Source organism: Abramis brama (assembly GCF_963993115.1).
Source record: "Abramis brama genome assembly, chromosome: 16".
Taxonomy (NCBI): domain Eukaryota; kingdom Metazoa; phylum Chordata; class Actinopteri; order Cypriniformes; family Leuciscidae; genus Abramis; species Abramis brama.
Genome location: NC_139978.1, coordinates 33,200,736 through 33,218,738, shown reverse-complemented (window position 1 = coordinate 33,218,738; position 18,003 = coordinate 33,200,736). Strand labels below are relative to the sequence as shown.

Sequence of the window (18,003 nt, the reverse complement as noted above, 5' to 3'; positions counted from 1 at the left end):
AATATTTAGCCCCATGTTGGACTTCCATATAAAATGTGAAATGTAGGCAACAAACATGACCTGGACAAAAAGGTTGTGAACCTCTGCATAAATGCATTAATGAAAAAGAAAAAAGGAGAACAGATACCACAGTCTTTAGCTTCTACATACAGTTCTTGCAACCTCAATATCATGCACAATAGGGACTCACAATCTTGAGAAGATCTGTGTCTAAAGGTCAGCCTCAGGTGACATCGACACACATCCTCAATAGGAATGGCCACCTGATGGACAGAAGGGAGCGAGTGAATGAAAACTCTAGTGCAGCTCTTAAGTCCCTTTCATATGACCCATGTGAAGGGCTTAAACACACCTCTTAACACAAGCGTCAGTTGACCTTGACATGAAAAGCATTGCAGGCAGTGTCACAGAAGGGCAATTTTCTTGCACGGCAGCATGAAAGTGGAAGGTGTATGCAGTGAAAATAGGAAATAGGAAATGGAAGAGGGAACACGTTTGAGCTTAAAATAAGAAAAAATCCTGGAGATCACAATAAAACATTACAGAAAGAATGAAAAGGAAACATTCTCTCTGATCGTCAAGATATGCATTTTACATTGTGTGTGTTTACATGCTAAACAATGTACCAGATCATTTTGTCCAATCTTACTTTGAGAAACTATTATAAATAGTGGCAACACTTTTTGGTAACAATTTACAATAACGTCTCATTTGCATAAGCTTAACAATAAGCAATATATATTTTAAAGCATTTATTAATCTTCGTTAATTTTAGTTATTAAAAATAGAATTGTTTATTGTTTGTTCGTTAGTTCACAGTGTGTTAACTGAAGTTAACAAATAAAACTTTTGATTTAAATAATGTATTAGTAAATGCTGAAACTAAGATTAAATAAGATGAATGTTAACTACTGTAGTTAACGAATGTGAACATATTAAACCTTATTGTAAAGTGTTACACATTTTTTTAATGGACATTTATTAGACAGTTGGGTGGCGATATGTGTTAAAACAAATTATAATAACAGAAACTGAGATGACAAAAAGATTTTTTTTTTACTTTTACAATTAAAACATGATTGGCCTTATGGGAAGTGCTTCAAAAATAAATCTAGCAAAGAGGTTTTAATGAAAGCGATATTAAATAAACACAAAGAATCAGTCGCTCTTCCAACTTGTTATAATATTTGACTGCGTTGAAAAAAAGTTGAAAATGTTGAACTTTGAGTTACTGGTTACAACGCTTGAATACGCTGCATACAAAATAAAGCGAGGTTGTGCTGTACTGTAGATTAATGCTTTGCATTGGAGAATGCTTGCGTGAGTCATATGAAAGGGCCTTTAGCTTCAAAACTTCAAAAACCTGAACCCAGATGCTTTTGTTTTCGTCCTGGTGTTTGTACCTTAACCGTCTCATTCCAGCAGGGCTGCTTGACTTGATAGTAGATGACAGACTTGTATTCAGTGATCCCTTCATAGCCAGCTCCAGGAAACATGGCTTTCTGAAGAGAGATTGAGAAGGTAAAAAAAAAAAAAAAGATTTACTGGAAAAAAAATAGTTTTTCTTTTTACATACAGTAAGTGTTTTGCAGCAGAAAAAGTTCAATGTTAACAAGACCAGAAACTGGCAGAGCACAGCTTGAGTTGAAGGAAACTGTGTTGCATAATGTGCAGTATATAAAATGACAACAAGACTGAAAGACAAGCTTAAATCCCTTAAAAGGGGGAGATCTTTTTAGGAAATGTTTCAGAATGAATTTTTGTATTTTTCAGTGTTCACGGGTGTAAACAGGACACACATTACTGTGCATTACAGACCGAAATAGCATTTGGCAAGAACAGAACTGTAAAAAGCTGTGTTTGAACATTTAAAGAAAGCAGCCGTTTCATAAAGGAGAAAGATCTGTGAGCTGTTTTTATGCCAGCAACAGTTCTGCTGTCAAAACACAGAGATAAAGGGGGTGGATGAGCTATGCATGCTAAACAGAGAAAGTAAAAACTGTTAGTCAATATAAACAAGGAGAACGGAGGACAGTGGAACCAAAGAAAGTGTTTTTTTATTCAGATCATTCATAGTGAAATGACAATGTTATTTCCTAAAATGTTGTGCCATGGTAATCCCATGTTTTTTTTGGTTTTTTTATATATGTACCATGGTAACACCTGCAAATGACTAATGCAAAAAATATGTAATTGAAGCTGTTGTCATGTGTTTATTTTGAGTCAGGATTCAGTTACTGGTTTTTAACAAGTGCCCTTTACCAAGCAATGCTGTGGGAATATCCTGATTGTGCCTAGATATTAATGTTAGTAAATATTAAATTTTATGTTTTTTTGTCTTTTTTTACCTCCATGGGATTGCCTTCTTCGTCCAACACGCTCATTATAACTTCTACATTTTTGGGGGTCTTCTTCTTGCCACGATCAAATTCTCCTTGTAGCAGTGTAACATATATATCATTCCTTACATAACCTGTAGAGACATAATAGTTGCACTAACTGAACTGTACATTAAGGTTGACTAGTAATGGTCATAGAGGATCTGGGTGAAGAGGCAACTGCAAATGGATGTACTAAAGTGGGTAAGAAAGGCTTTAATAGCACTGTTATTAAGACGAAGATGTTACAGTCTGAAAGATGTGCAGACCAACCTGGCAGGATAATTTCAGGAAAGCCCATTTTCCTGACTATAGCTGTTGTGCGATCCACAAAATGAGGGTAATCTTTTTTAACCTGAAACACATCTCCAGGGAGCAGCTTTAGGGTCACAAACAAACCTGAGAGCAAAAAATATGCCATTATAAGTCGGACAGGTCTCGTCAGTCAACAAACTCCAGCCCTGAGGGTGCAGAATCTCTCAACACAGACTAAATCATCTCAGAATCAATTACCGGACCGATAGCAGACAGGCAGACAAGACAAACAGACCAAACGAAAGACAGACAGACCAAACGAAAGACAGACAGACCAAACGAAAGACAGACAGACCAAACGAAAGACAGACAGACCAAACGAAAGACAGAGACAAAACAAACAGACCAAACGAAAGACAGACAGACACAGACAGACCGAACGAAAGACAGACAGACAGACAAGACAAACAGACCAAATGAAAGACAGACAGACCAAACGAACGAAAGACAGACAGACACAGACAGACCAAACGAAAGACAGAAAGACAAGACAAACAGACCAAACGAAAGACAGAGAGACAAGACAGACAGACAGACCAAACGAAAGACAGACAGACACAGGCAGACCAAACGAAAGACAGACAGACACAGGCAGACCAAACGAAAGACAGGCAGACCAAACGAAAGACAGACAGACACAGAAAGATCAAGCGAAAGACAGAGAGACAAGAAAGGCAGACCAAACGAAAGACAGACAGACCAAACAAAAGATAGAGAGACAAGACAGACAGACCAAACGAAAGAAAGACAGACACAGACAGACCAAACGAAAGACATAAAGACAAGACAAACAGACCAAACGAAAGACAGGCAGACCAAACGAAAGACAGACAGACACAGAAAGATCAAACGAAAGACAGAGAGACAAGACAAACAGACCAAACAAAAGACAAGACAAACAGACCAAACGAAAGACAGACAGACCAAACTAAAGACAGAGAGACAAGACAGACAGACCAAACGAAAGACATCAAGACAAGACAAACAGACCAAACGAAAGACAGACAGACCTAACGAAAGACAGAGAGACAAGACAGACAGACCAAACGAAAGACAGACAGACACAGACAGACCAAACGAAAGACAGAAAGACAAGACAAACAGACCAAACGAAAGACATAAAGACAAGACAAACAGACCAAACGAAAGACAGGCAGACAGACCAAACGAAAGACAGACAGACACAGACAGATCAAACAAAAGACAGAGAGACAAGACAAACAGACCAAACGAAAGACAAAAAGACAGACAGACAGACAGACAGACCAAACGAAAGATAGATATAAAACATGACTGGCCTTAAATAAAGTGCTACTAAAATAAAAATAAAGTGATTTTTTTGTTTAAAATCAACTGTAAAATTTGTCTCTACCAAAGTTATCCAAATACTCGACTTTCATACAACAATCAAGAAACTTCCACAAGGTCACATTTGTTGCCAGAAACATAAACACAAGACCAAAGATTATTTGCTTGGGCCTTTTGGTCTGGATTTACCCTGTCCTTTGTGGTTGACCTCTCGTGTTGCGATGACCTTGTTGAAGACGGCAGCCAGTGGCTCGTTCTCGCCAATGACACGAGACGGGATGAGAGGAGACATGATTAGCTGCCTCTGACGGATGTACGTTTCCATGGCAATCCTAGGAAAAGAGAGTCCAAGAAGAGAAGGACAAAATTGAAAGAAATAGCAAAATATAGCCTAGGGGTAACAGTGTATGATGGACTCTGCCGAAGATAAACAACAATGCATGAAGAAGTGCACCCAAAAAAAGCATGAAAAGAGAAACCAATCATGTAAATGAAGGATATTTTAATCTCAAAAAGGACATACTCACTGTTGAAAAGGGATGAAATACTGCTTATCATCATCATCAATTTTCCCATGGGCAATATCTGTGATATCCATGACTGTAAACACAAAGAACAGGAGGCTAGAGCTGATCCGAACCGCAGATACATTACATTTAATTATTACATTCTGTATTGTTCAAATTCCCTTAGAGAGAGAAAATAACTAAGTATTAGTTTTGAGATGTATTCGGAGGTCAAATATGTGGCGCAAACTATTCATTTCAATTCTTTGAATATTTATTAATGTTGATAAAAGATTTTTGACTAAAGATTTCTATAGACTAATTTTGAGTCTATAGAAACCTCAATATCGACTTGTGATTTGCAAGCTTGAATACCAAATGAACAGACACTAAATCATCTTCAAAATCAGATTATTAAATCTAAGAAAAACATCATTATTCTGTGATCATGCTGCCTACTCATAATTGCTTTTCCTGAACCTCTCATGTCTTTTAGCTCTCTAATTGTGTACCATCAACCATGAAAAAAATGGACAAACATGTTCTCAACAAGATAACCCAGGTATTGTCTGTGCTCAGGATAAGCCAGTGCTGCAATATGTCTTTGAGCTTACGGTAAAAAATTGCTTCAATTTTCTTCTTGAAAAATACAATGCAGGCATTCAACCTGATGTTTTTGTCTACAGTGAGTCAGCAGTAAAAAAAAAAAAAAAAAAGGTCAAAACACTTGACACAATGTCCTATTGAAACAAAAAAACTATTTTCCACAAATGTGGGTCACCTGTAGGTTTGATACAACATCTATTCACAATGTAAACATTTCATATGACATTATTGAGTTTGACCAAGGAAAGATAATAAGAGTATCATTGGGTCTTTCAGCTACCTGCACAACTGGAAACTTTAAACTGAAATATGATAAACAGGAGAAAGAAAGAACACTATAAGCTGCGAGATGTGAAACGTCATGCGTGCTTGACTTGGGAAAATCCATTTTTCGCAAAAACAAATCGGCAATACGGATAAATAATGTCTTTTGCTCAGTTATTTGACAATACGAGGCAGAGCAAAAAAAAAGTAAAAGTGTTATCATCAGAATACTAGAGAAACACAGATTGTTGTGATTCTCTTGATGCAATTAAACCCTTGTTCACACACATCTGTCAAGTTAGGCCTATTACCACACAAAATGAAGTTGACGCATCCCCAAGATCATGAAAACAGACAAAAAGTGCACTCGCAGTAATGCACTCATAAGTGAAGCCCAGCAGCCAAGACAGCTGAAGAGCTTAAAAGCAGACATGTGTCTTTTGTATTGTTGCTTTTGAAGAACTTGTAGTCAGCAGAACAAAATGTGTGTTATTTGAGCTGTAAAGCTGTTTGTGTCGTCCTGTTGAGGTGGAAGGACATCTGCCTGAAAACGGTCAATATTTTTGCAATTCTGTTGCAGGATGCTAGTGGCACAGAAATTGGTGAAAAAAGACGTACTGTTAAATGTAATAAAATTGCATTAAAGTATATTTGTATTGTACTAAAAACATTCTCAAGTACATTTTTAATACATTTAATAGAACGTCTTTTTCACCATGGATATATAATGGCTACACTTAACTACCTTAGTTAACAAACTAACAATAAAAAATACTTGTCAACCATTTATTAATATCAGTACATTTAGTAATACATCATTAAAATAAAATAAAAATCTATTAATATTATTTAATGGACCTGAGTGAACATGAACTAACAAACGAACACTTGTGTTTTTTTTAACTAACATTAACAAAGATGAATAAATACTGTGACAAATGAATTGCTCATAGTTATTTGCATTAACTAATGTTAACTAATTGGACCTTATTGTAAAGTGTACCATTTTAACAGTTTAAAGGGACAAATACTCATGGTTCTAAACATATTCCGAATATGAAGAATGAAACGAAGAGAAGATCTAGAAAAGCTCTGGATCATCTACAGCTATACCATCTATAAATAATCAAGAATCTAGGACCTGCTACTCCAAACGGCCTCCTCAGCCCTCCTGTGTGTTTCTTTCCGTCCTTCAGCTCCATGCATCCAACACGGATGATCTGACACACCAGGAAGAGGCGCTGTCTGATGAGGTCAGTGCTGCTCAGATCCTGAACACAGGGACGTCACAGAAGAAGAACAGCAGGTAACACGTACAACTATTCAAAACAATCCATGCTTTTTTATTTATTTTTTAATCATTTTTAGATTTGCTGTTCAAAGTTTGGGGTCAGAACGTTTGTTTGTTTGTTTGTGACAGTAAAGACTTTATTACAAATATATATATATATTTCAAATAAATGGTGTTCTCTTGAACTTTCCATTCATTAAAGAATACTGAAAAAATGAATAACAGTTTCTACAAAAATATTTAGCAGCACATTTCAACATTGATAAGAAGAAAATCATCATATCAGAATGATTTCTGAAGGATCATGTGACTCTGAAGACTGGAGTAATGATGCTGAAAATTCAGCTTTGATTACAGGAATAAATTACATTTTAAAATAAATTCAAAAAGACAAATGGTTGTTAAAAATTGACTTCTTTCAACAATAAAAAAAAAATCGTACTGACCCCAAACTTTTGACCGGTAGTCAAAAAACCTGTTCTTACCGTAAAGAGTGCAGGAAGGTTGTTGAGTTTTTCGATCTCTTTCGGCATGCCTGTGCTGTCCCACCGCACCAGGAAGTTTTCACTGATAGGAAAAGACAAAATGTGTCACAAAAATGATTTCCCCAAAGCTCAAACAACATTTACTAACCAAACTAGGTCTGTGAAGAGAAGGTTGCCTTTAAATGACAAGCTTATGACCAGGTCCACTTATAATGTTAAATGTTAATTTAATATTCATGACTATTTTCCACCCTCATCAAAAATCCAATGCTTTCGAAATGGGACACTTTTCAAGTTTGACTTTAATAAACAGTTTTAATGGACTCAGGATCTTTCGAGTTCTTGACCCGTATGTTTTCATAATACAATATACCCTTTTAATTCAAAATGTCAAGGAAAATTTGATGATTCATGATGCAAGCTCTTAAATATAAAGGCTATAACTGAAAGCAAAGAACCACATTGAGTAGGTGTCTGATGTATCTTTTGAAAAACTATTTCGTTGACTTGTAAAGAACAGATTCGTTTTCAGTCTCTTGGACATTCTCTCTCTAACATAAAGCAACTCATGAAATAAAATAACATGTTATTCATTGTCCAGTTTGTGCCATAATATTTTCACCACTGACACCGACACAAGCTGCTCTTTGAGGAATATACTGGTGTACTTCAGCTTTTAAAGAACTAAATCAACTTTCTATTTCAAACAGAAGTCCATCGATACGAAGCGGACATTAAATACTATTGTCCTTCTGCTTTTAAAAAACAAAACAAAAGGAAGAGACGGACTCACCTGATAAATTCTGACTTGTCAGGGTCATATAATGACATGAAGAGTTCTGCGTCTTCGCCGATGTTGCATACAAAGTTTTTGAGATTCATTAGGATGCTGTACGTGTGCACGCCGCTGAAGAGGGCCTGACGCCGTTTCTCCAGGCTCTGAAGCCGCATCTACACAAAAAGAAAAGAGAAAATACAGGACTGGACACAGAAGTAGTGGACAGTTTGACTGAAGTTATGTCATGGGTTTGATTAACAATGCCAGGGGAATGCATTAGCTGTTAAAATGTATACCTGAATGCAATGGAAAAAAGCATCTGTAAAATGCAAAAAAAATTACAATTTTACATTTTTTATGCAAATAATGATTTGAAAAAGATTGTAGGAACAATTTCACAACAAACCAAACATAAAAAGTACATATAAAAATAATAATTCATATTTAAAAAGCAAGGTTTTATCAGCACACCAATATGTTTAACTGAATGAATGTTGATTAGGGGGGATTATTTATTATCAAGAAATGTACAAAGAAAGTGCAAAGTGCAAAAATACCTTTTTAATACACTTTTCAGTTGCAGGTCAATTTTAATGACAGCCATAATTATTTCTCACCAGCCATGGAAATAACCATGCATTATAATACCTTTTACAATAATACAATAACTTTTGCATTATTTTTATTATATATATTTAGCTACAGTGCTTCAAAGAGGATACATAAAAATTCCTTGTGCAATAAAAGGTTAATAGATATTTAGCCTATATAACATAACAGCAGAATAACCAACCAGTGAATTAGTTTTTCTTTAGCAGTCCATTTGTATCCTTCCTAATTTGATTCTGTCAGCTATTCCTGTGAATTTACATTGCAACTCAAACCATGCATTATACAATAAACAGCCAATAATTTTAATTACTCATCAAATCCAATTTGGCAATAGTCGTGCTAATTCTGGACCCAGGGGTCAACAAGCAACTAGAAAGAAAATATTTTCCTAGTACCAGCGTATATATTTTACCAATTTGATCATGAACAGAGCAAAAACTAGTGTTTTACCTTCTCCTCCTGTATCCTCTCATCAATACTGAGGGATGCCGTCTCATGAGCCCTGAACAGACTGACCGTGCTGGTGCGTTCGGGATCTAATGTGTTTCCGGCTTCATCACGCACCACTAAATCAAGACCCAGAATCCTGTGCAACAGCCACAGTCATAGTTTATCTCACAAGAGTGCTGACACATTCTTACTGTATTATCATTAATTATAAACAGTTGTATTAAAGCATTCCATCAACTTAAATAGGTTAAATTCAATATTTCTGCTTATATCAGCAATTCACATATACAGACATTCAAGCCCCTCAAATGAAAACTTATCAAAATATCTGTTTGGTGAAACAACGTGAGGTTGGGGAAGCTATATCGCACCTGTTCCCATAGTCGATTTTCGCGGTGACTTTCTTCCTCAGCTCCACAAGTTCGTCGTTGGGAAGCGTGCCGGACACAATCTGCGAGCGGTACTCGATCAGACTGTAGGCCATCTGCTGAACGTTCCGGAACAGCGTGGTCTTGTTGTTCTGGTGTGTAGACGAACAACTGATTAAAAACTATATCACAGCTTACAAAACACTAGGGATGGGATTTGTCTTTGTTGAACAAACACGTTGTGGGAAGCTCTGTGTTGAGCTGAAACGGACGATGGGTTCAACTCAAACTAACCACAAATGACACAGGTGGGCTCACGTACCACGTAAAGCTTGTGCCATATTTGTGTCCATTCCCGTAGCGTGGCGCCAAGTTCCTGGACCAAAGGCAAATCTGTAGGTACGACAGTCTCTTGTTTCCTGTACATCAACAGAAGGTTTGAAGAAAAACCTGATTCAGTCAGGTTCTCAGATCATCAAATAAAAATGCCTTGTGCAGTTACTTAAACCTGGGAGACTCAAGCACTGATTTTCATCATGCATTTTTTTTTTTTTTTTTTTTTTTTTAAATGTCTATAAGAAGCCATCGTTACAAAAAGTATAATTTGGAAAACATTCGCAAAATTGCAACGTTGGGCATTTTGGTTGCAGAATGTCACCAGTATTATTTGATACACTAAGTGATAATTTTGAATTAAAAACACAATTCAGCATATTGAATAATCTATATTTCGGCCAGTAAGCATACAGTCATGACAAGTTAAGAAATGTCACTAATGGACCACTTAAATAATGTAATAAATATTCAAATCAAAGCATATTTTAAATATGTTATTCATTGAAATACTACTTATTTTTAAAAAAAAAACATTTTATAAATAAACATTTTATATATATATATATATGCTCCATTGCATGAAAACCAGTCATTTCACTTTAATGGCAATGAAAAGTTTATTAGCAAGTTATTGAAATGCCTTATTTTCAAAAATGTCACTGATAAGAGTAAAATTAAAAATATAAAAATGCTCATTTAAAAGATAAATGTCAGAAAAATGTCACTAATTACACTAATTTTGACTATGACTAAACATGTTGAGAATTGAGAAAAAAATGAATTCAGTTGAAACACTTGCTTAGAAGACTGTTAAATTTGGTCCAAAACAGTCAGCATTGTGTCAGCAGTGACCATGTTGTCTGACTTTGGCATGCTGGGAGATTCAGACTATATTTTCTTGCCAAATGTGTTGCTATGATACATTTCAGAGCATTTTAACCCATATTTATTAATCATGCAATATTTTAAAGGCAGGGTAGTTCCAGTCTGATTTGTTCCAGAAAATGTTTTTGTTATGCTGGTTGAAAGTCTCTTCACATCCTGATAACAATCACTAATTTAAGTGGCCTAAATGTATTTTTATATGCATAAATATAATCTGTGGAAGGCATAGGACCATAAAATGTTTGTCCAATCATTGCATTCGGTCCGAATTCAATGATACGATGTCCTACCTGACTGTAAACGTATGCATTTCCATATCTCCGCACACCTGTTTGCACAGACATCACGTGACGTCATCAGCGCAATTCATGCTATGCAGAGTTAGACAGACGTCAGTCACCGAGCGCCGCAAACGAAACAGCAGCCGCCTTTTACAGTTCCTCCTGAACCTAAACAACCAGCTTATGCTGCGTTCACGCCATAACTACTGTCATTAGGAAGAGATGAAACCCGTGACGTTATACTCGGAGCGGTTCGTGACTTGAATTTATGCGTTTCAATAGCAACACTATCAACGTCGAAATTAATCTGCAGCAGTCAGGTGGTACAGGTCAAAGTTATGTTCATTATTGTAATGTTATGTGCTTTGAGACATGAGGAAGTTTAATGCCGTTTCTCGTCTCGTGATGCTTTTTTTTGCTCCCTGCTGTGCGTGTTTATGTGTTTTGAAGGAGGCATGGCTTTGGAGACACTCTGAAGGGAGGGTTGGATCTCATGCTTTCAAAAATAACTTGCTATTTCTAGCCCCTCCGAAAATTGCCTACCCTACCTTTAACTGCTTTGAACAAGTGTTACAATAGTGCAACAGTGGGTGTCAAGAGTATAAGAGAAAACTACAAGCCACGGTAGATGACTGGAACTGTAGATCTTTCTGACAGCACATGGTTAAATAAGTGATAGACAATTTTTCATTAATGAATTATAGAGCATAATTAACATATGATCTGCCTCTTACCCAGTTCCCTCAACTTTCGCTTCTTTCAGATGAATATAGTTGGCAGGGAAAATGCCCTTTGAAATAAGACAAAGAAGCATTTGTGAGAACCCACGCAATTCATTCTGCCTGCTGCAGAATGTCAGGTAATGATTAGATTGTCATTTTATCAGTAGGATGATAATTATCCCAACACCTTTTGTGATTTCTGTCGTAGTGTGTATCCTCGGTACCACCCTGGGAGAAGGAAGGAAAAAGAACAGATCTTTTTAGAAAGATGATGGCAGATGTTATATTCTATATTATTTATATAACAGAATAAGGCAGATGTTCTGTTCGGATTTAACAATATCACGAGCGAAAATACTGAAACTAAGGCAGTTGTAAATAACAAAAATCAGGTTTTCTATTTTTTAAATAAATCATATTTACAAGAAGAGAGACATTAATGCAAGCACTACAATGTCATAATTACCAGTGGGAAACTCTGTATTGTCTTTAAAACACAGCTTTCCGAGTTGGGGGTGTAAATTAAATAATAATGGTGGAAGCTGATTAATGATAATGGTAACATAATAAAGTTTTCTTTGTGAATGTTGACTGTACAAATTAGCTTGAGTGCATTTTGTGTGCTGTTGAAGAAGAATATCTATAAACCTTGCCAGAAAATACTTATTTAGCGAGTTTACAAGGAGACAGACTTACACAAAATGTCCAATCATTCTTTGTTGCAGTACAAGAATGCTAAAATGCACAGATAAAGCATCAATTGTGTGCATAATGCACAGTCCTTTCCTATTCATTTTGTTATATTGGTGCTAAAAAGTTTCCTGTTCTTTTCAGCAAGTAAAAAAAACTGAAAAACATTATAATGACCAATCTGTCAGACAAAAATCACTTGAATTTACATTACAACTTTAACTTCCAAACTTAAAGGTTTAAGTCCATCACAGATGGAATGGTATTTTGAAATTTGTTTTTTAAGCTGCATGTGGACAGCAAAGTTAAAAAAATATGTCCACAAAAATATGAAACAGCCCAACTGTTTTCAACATAATAATCAGAAATGTTTCTTGAGCAGCAAATCATCATATTCGAATGATTTCTGAAGGATCATGTGACACTGAAGACTGGAGTAATGATGCTGAAAATTCAGCTTTGACCACAGAAATAAATAACATTTTAAAACATATTCAAATAGAAAACAGTTATTTTAAATTGTAATAATATTTTACAATATTGCACTATTATACCCTCAAGTCATTGCAAACCTGTATGACTTCCTTTCTTCTGAACAACACAAAATAATTTTTTTATTATTATTACTTTAAATGTCGTAACACAGAAAAAAAGAAAGTCTTACATATTTGCAATAACATAGTCAGTAAATTCGGAGAGAATTTATATGTTTGTATTATATTTATCCCTTTGACACCAGCTTAACGGTCAGAGAGAGTAGAAAACAGTCATGGAAATAAACTTTTAACATTATAAGTGGACTTTGGCTAAATAAACTGCAACAAAGTGTAAAATATGATCCCTTTAAATCCTCTAAGCAAATGGTGCTTAATTTGTGTGTTCAGGTCATGTGTGAAGTCCATTCATTCAAACATCTCTCAAAGCTACACCAGAACTGGGATACCCCAGATTAAGTGTTCAGTGCAAGTGTGAACACGCAATCAGAAAGTGTAGGTGGACGTGTCAAAACGTGTCCAAGAACTCAACACTCACCTTCAAACGTCTCAAGTATGTGTACCGTGTCCCCAACCTGAAGACTCAGCTCTGGCTCTCCTTTGGCATCATAGTTATAGATAGCTGAAATTTAGACAAGAGTGTGTCACAAAGAGAAAACTAAAAACAAAAACAACAAGGCTGCTGTCTGTCCTGTGAAAGAGGGAAAAAATGACAGCGCACAAACTGTTGCACAAGTTCTTAAGTGGAAAGTTCTCAAGTTCTGCAGGGAAACAGCCACTTGACATGTCTGACGCCTATCGGAATGACTCAGATCTTCAAACAACGTCAAATGCAACCCAAACTCCCTGTGAGATTACAACAAAAAATGATTTTCAGAATATAATGCAAGTTTATTTTGCCCTTAAAAACATGCCATCATGACGCAAGGACGTTGCTTTGCAGTTGATAGGGTGTTCTGGGTGGTTATACTGGTCAAAAAGAGCCCACATCATCTGGTGTTTACTAAATTAGCGTGAGAGCGCAATTCCAAAAAAGTGCCAATGGGAGTGAAAAGCTCTGCTTGAGATCTACTGACAACGTGCAAATTAAAGAACACAGGCCAAAAGAGGGTTTGCTGGTGCAAGCTGTTAGTAAATCTGACCCCAAGTTTTTATAATATAATAAAGATAACTTTAAAGGCACAGTATGTAAGTTTTGCTGCTAGAGGTCGCTTATTCAAAACAATAACAAAGGCATAGCCTGATGACGCTGTGAATCAGTGAGGAACCATGGGAGTTGCCATCTTAACGGAGATGGGAGATGGGAGATGACCAGAAGTTTAGTAGGTTTTAAGCTGGCACTGAAAAAATGGCTCAGATGCCAATTTTAGTATGACAATATTTTACAGTTTTGTCTTGACGGTTTTTATTTGGCGTTTATAAGGATGTGATGATTGATGCTTGATTTATTGCCACTTGCTCTGTCCCCCCTTACTCAGGACCTCAATGGAAATAAGCCCTAGGGCTTTATTGTGTTACCCTGACTTTGTTTTGTTTCTTTTAATGTATGATGCAAAGATGTATCGTATTTTAAACAAAATGGTCAAATAAATCAATACAATACAATACAACCTCCACAGCCAATGGAAACATCCGACAGGAATCATGATCATGGGTTATCGTTTATATGACGTCACTGGCAAGGCGCCGCAATGACACGGACCGTTGCACTGGTTAAAATAGCTGATTTCTCTGGATTTAAACATTGTTGGAAACATTTGGGATAATGTGTACACAAGTCAACAAAATACATAACATTGTTTTGATGGTTTTTGGACATTTTAATCCATACATCTTACATATTGAGCCTTTAACTAATAAAAAATAACTATTTTATTCCTTAAATTGTTTTAAAAATGACATACTGTATGTTGGTAATTGATTAACTCACTTATGATTGCTTGTAATTAATGATTTGATGATGATTTATTTTATGATGCTGATTGTTATGTTAGATCCTTTCTTGGCACACTTAAAATAAACCTCAACCCCAAAGATTCAGAGACAGCAATATTAATAGTGACGCTTGTCTTAGCAAAATAAGTCAATTTCATCATGCTGTAGGGATACAACAGACGACAGGAGAGTTTGTGATATACTTGGATGCAATATTGGCTTGCACAAACAGCATCTGAAATGTTGGGCACTGTACAAGTGCCGATTTGTGGAATGTGAACACACTAAGAGGTGCTGAGTGCTTTCCTCATACTAGTAGTAACATTTTTGTGCTGTTGAACTGCAGATGAACCTGAGAGTGCATGTCTGAAGGACACTAGTGGGAGTGCAAGATTTCTTTGTGCCATGTATCTGCCTCCACACTGCCTTCCATCTGCTACACACAAAAAATGAGAGTATGTGAATACATAGATGAAGTCCAGGAAAGTTTAGCACACTAACACAATTCTGTTTGCATCACTGAATCGTTCATTTCCTGTTTATCACTGTAAAGCTGTATTGAAAAAAGCACAATATGAATAAGGGTAGCTTGACTTTCCTCATTCACATATTAAATTACATTAAAGGAACAGTGTCATGACAAAGCAATCACTGAAACATGATTGGCTGATACTAGGGGTGGGCGATAAACCAGTTTGTCAATCAATGTAACTAAACTGAACAGTATCATATCTCAATTGTGCAAAGCACATGGTTCACTTTAAACATTCCCTGCGAAGAAGAAAATGATCAGTCGCTAAGCCTCACCGCCTTTACTGCCTCAGTGCCTCTAAAGCTGTCAAGCCCTCCTACTAGCACTTCCTCAAAAGCTGACATCAAACATGAATAGGAGCAATGGAATTGAGTGAGTTACCACAGAAATATGATATATATAATGTGTTATTTCATATATATATATATATCATAGTAAATGAATACTTTTATTCAGCAAGGTTGCAATAAATTGTGCACAATGCACAACAGTGACAGTAAAAACTTTTTTTTTTTTATGTTAAAAAAAAGAAAGATTTTAAACAAATGATGTGCTTTCTATTCATCAAAGAATCCAGAAAAAATATATGCATCACAGTTTTCATAAAAATATTACGCAACAACAACAATGAAGACTGGAGTAATGATGCTGAAAATTCAGCTTTGCCATTACAGGAATAAATTACATTTTTAAAATAAAATATATTAAAACATATTATAATAGAAATTAGCTATTTTGAATTGCAATAATATTACACAGTATTTTTTTGATCAATTAAATACAGCCTTGGTGAGCATTAGAGACTTTTGAACAGCAGGGTATGTATAAATGTTTTGCTTAAATCTCCCACTCATGATGCATTAAACAATAAAAAAAGCGAACTAAAGTACAGCTAAAAAAAATAATGTTATTTTTCAATGCCACACTATCTACAGCGCGATGACACTCAGCCCAGAGGAAAATAGCTCAGGCCTTGTTCAGGCATGCACATTGTTCATTTCAAATAAAGACTCATAGATAAACCAAAAAGCTTGAGGCTACGTTTCCTAACATGCTTCCACTAGCGCACTGCAGATCTCAAGCACACTCAACTGAGAAATCTGTCCGCTGCTTCTTTCGGTTTAATCTACAGCTGAGTTTATAGAACAGGTTCATTACAATCTGACATTCTTTGAACACTGAAGAAAAGAAAATGTGCTACCATATCTCACAACTCGTAAAATCAGCACATAAACTTCAGTCTGGTTCGCTGATTAATCATTTATAGGTGCATGAAATTTCCTGTCCACACCCAAACGAATCTAGATCTCAGAGGAGTGTCAAACACAAAGGAGAATTTTGCCACCCCAGGTTACATTTAGAACATATTAAGACTTTTTATCACTTAAAAAAAGCTGTCGCGGTCTTCAGTTCACACACTAGGCACCATTTGAGCGTGTGATTTGTTGTTGGCCAAATGGGCCATAGAGGTGTCACAGTGTTGGCCTGGTGCATGCTGGGATGTGGGCTCTGCTAACAGGCTCTATTCTGACCGTCTTTGTGTAGGCTCGTCTATGACATCACTGACAAGCAAGTCACACACTAGCACACTGCCATTTGTCATTTTGTCATAAGCTTTTTTATGCGCTTCGCTCAAGTACCACGATGAACCGAGCTATTTCAAAGAGCAAATATGTGATAGTGCTTCACAAGGGCAGTGAGACTAATGCCTTGTGGTTATAGTGACAAGCAAAAAATGTGCTGAAGTCATGGTGCAAAAACAGCTTGAATGAGTGCGATTAGAGTTCAGAAGCAACAAAAACATTGGTTACAAACAACTTGTATTATTATAATAAGTATTAGTAGACTGTTAGTAGACTGTTTGGTTAGGGTTCTGGTAAGTAGAATACATTGACAAGTAGTTGCAAAGTTACTTATAGTCAGTAGAATGTCTGTTTGTGGAGCTTCAAAATAAAGTGTTATCAGATATTAAGCAGACAGTCTACTAATACTCTAATGACTGCTAGTTAACATGTAGTTGGAAAGTTACTTATAGTAGGCCTAAACGTCTAAAGTGGACCATCGAAATAAAGTGTTATCAAAATGTACTTATATACTAAATATATTTTTATAGCATTAATTAACCTTTGTAAATGTTAGTGAATATAAATGTTCACCCTAATGTACAGATGTAACTTTTGCATTCGTAAATGTTGAGATTAACATTAACTAAGACTAATACATGCTGTAGAAGTATCATTGTTAGTTCATGTTAACTAATGTAGTTAAACGTACAGTATGGAATTTTTCGCCACTAGGGGTCGCTAACCTCGTTACAATAACAAAGGCGTAGTTTGATGACGCAACATTTGCTAAGAATTATGGATCTTGTCGTCAACGTCAAGCCGACCGATCTAATAATGTTTATGGATGACTGAATACATCGATGTTTTTATCATGACTGTGATATGAAGCAGTTCGGGATTGCTAAGAGACAGCTATCAGCTCCACAAGCGACGCGAGTCCCGCGGATATAAAAGGAATATGGACATTTCATTCTACCGAACTACACGCAAGTGCAGAATTACAACTCACAGGTCAGTTTATTAGACAAATTAAACTTGTGAGGTAACGCAGCGCTGTTTCATTGGTCTAACATTAGCCTACACTATCACACTAAACTGCATTTGAATGTGTTGAAATGTATGTGTTAGTTTGTCTGTATGAGACTAGCAGTAAGCTAGATCAACATTAGAATAACATACAGATCATATTCTAACATTTTATC

The 18,003-nt window shown here is 36.1% G+C and overlaps 1 protein-coding gene across 3 annotated transcripts in view; it reads right to left on the bottom strand.

Annotated features, from left to right (window-relative positions):
• dock5 (dedicator of cytokinesis 5) overlaps nucleotides 1-18,003 on the bottom strand; it is a 65,462-nt gene that overhangs the window by 45,165 nt on the left and 2,294 nt on the right. For all 3 annotated transcript variants that reach the window (XR_014603031.1, XM_084087187.1, XM_084087188.1), the window contains exons 2-16: nucleotides 13,308-13,391; nucleotides 11,773-11,813; nucleotides 11,598-11,653; nucleotides 9,684-9,780; nucleotides 9,365-9,513; nucleotides 8,994-9,129; nucleotides 7,947-8,104; nucleotides 7,154-7,235; nucleotides 6,519-6,648; nucleotides 4,529-4,601; nucleotides 4,191-4,333; nucleotides 2,652-2,777; nucleotides 2,349-2,473; nucleotides 1,404-1,502; nucleotides 191-263 (exon numbers count right to left, since the gene is read on the bottom strand). Coding sequence is in view for 2 of the 3 variants with exons in the window: in XM_084087187.1 (XP_083943313.1) it covers nucleotides 191-263; nucleotides 1,404-1,502; nucleotides 2,349-2,473; nucleotides 2,652-2,777; nucleotides 4,191-4,333; nucleotides 4,529-4,601; nucleotides 6,519-6,648; nucleotides 7,154-7,235; nucleotides 7,947-8,104; nucleotides 8,994-9,129; nucleotides 9,365-9,513; nucleotides 9,684-9,780; nucleotides 11,598-11,653; nucleotides 11,773-11,813; nucleotides 13,308-13,391 (1,572 nt within the window). In the remaining variant the exon portion in view is untranslated. The remainder of the gene's footprint in view (nucleotides 1-190; nucleotides 264-1,403; nucleotides 1,503-2,348; nucleotides 2,474-2,651; nucleotides 2,778-4,190; nucleotides 4,334-4,528; nucleotides 4,602-6,518; nucleotides 6,649-7,153; nucleotides 7,236-7,946; nucleotides 8,105-8,993; nucleotides 9,130-9,364; nucleotides 9,514-9,683; nucleotides 9,781-11,597; nucleotides 11,654-11,772; nucleotides 11,814-13,307; nucleotides 13,392-18,003) is intronic.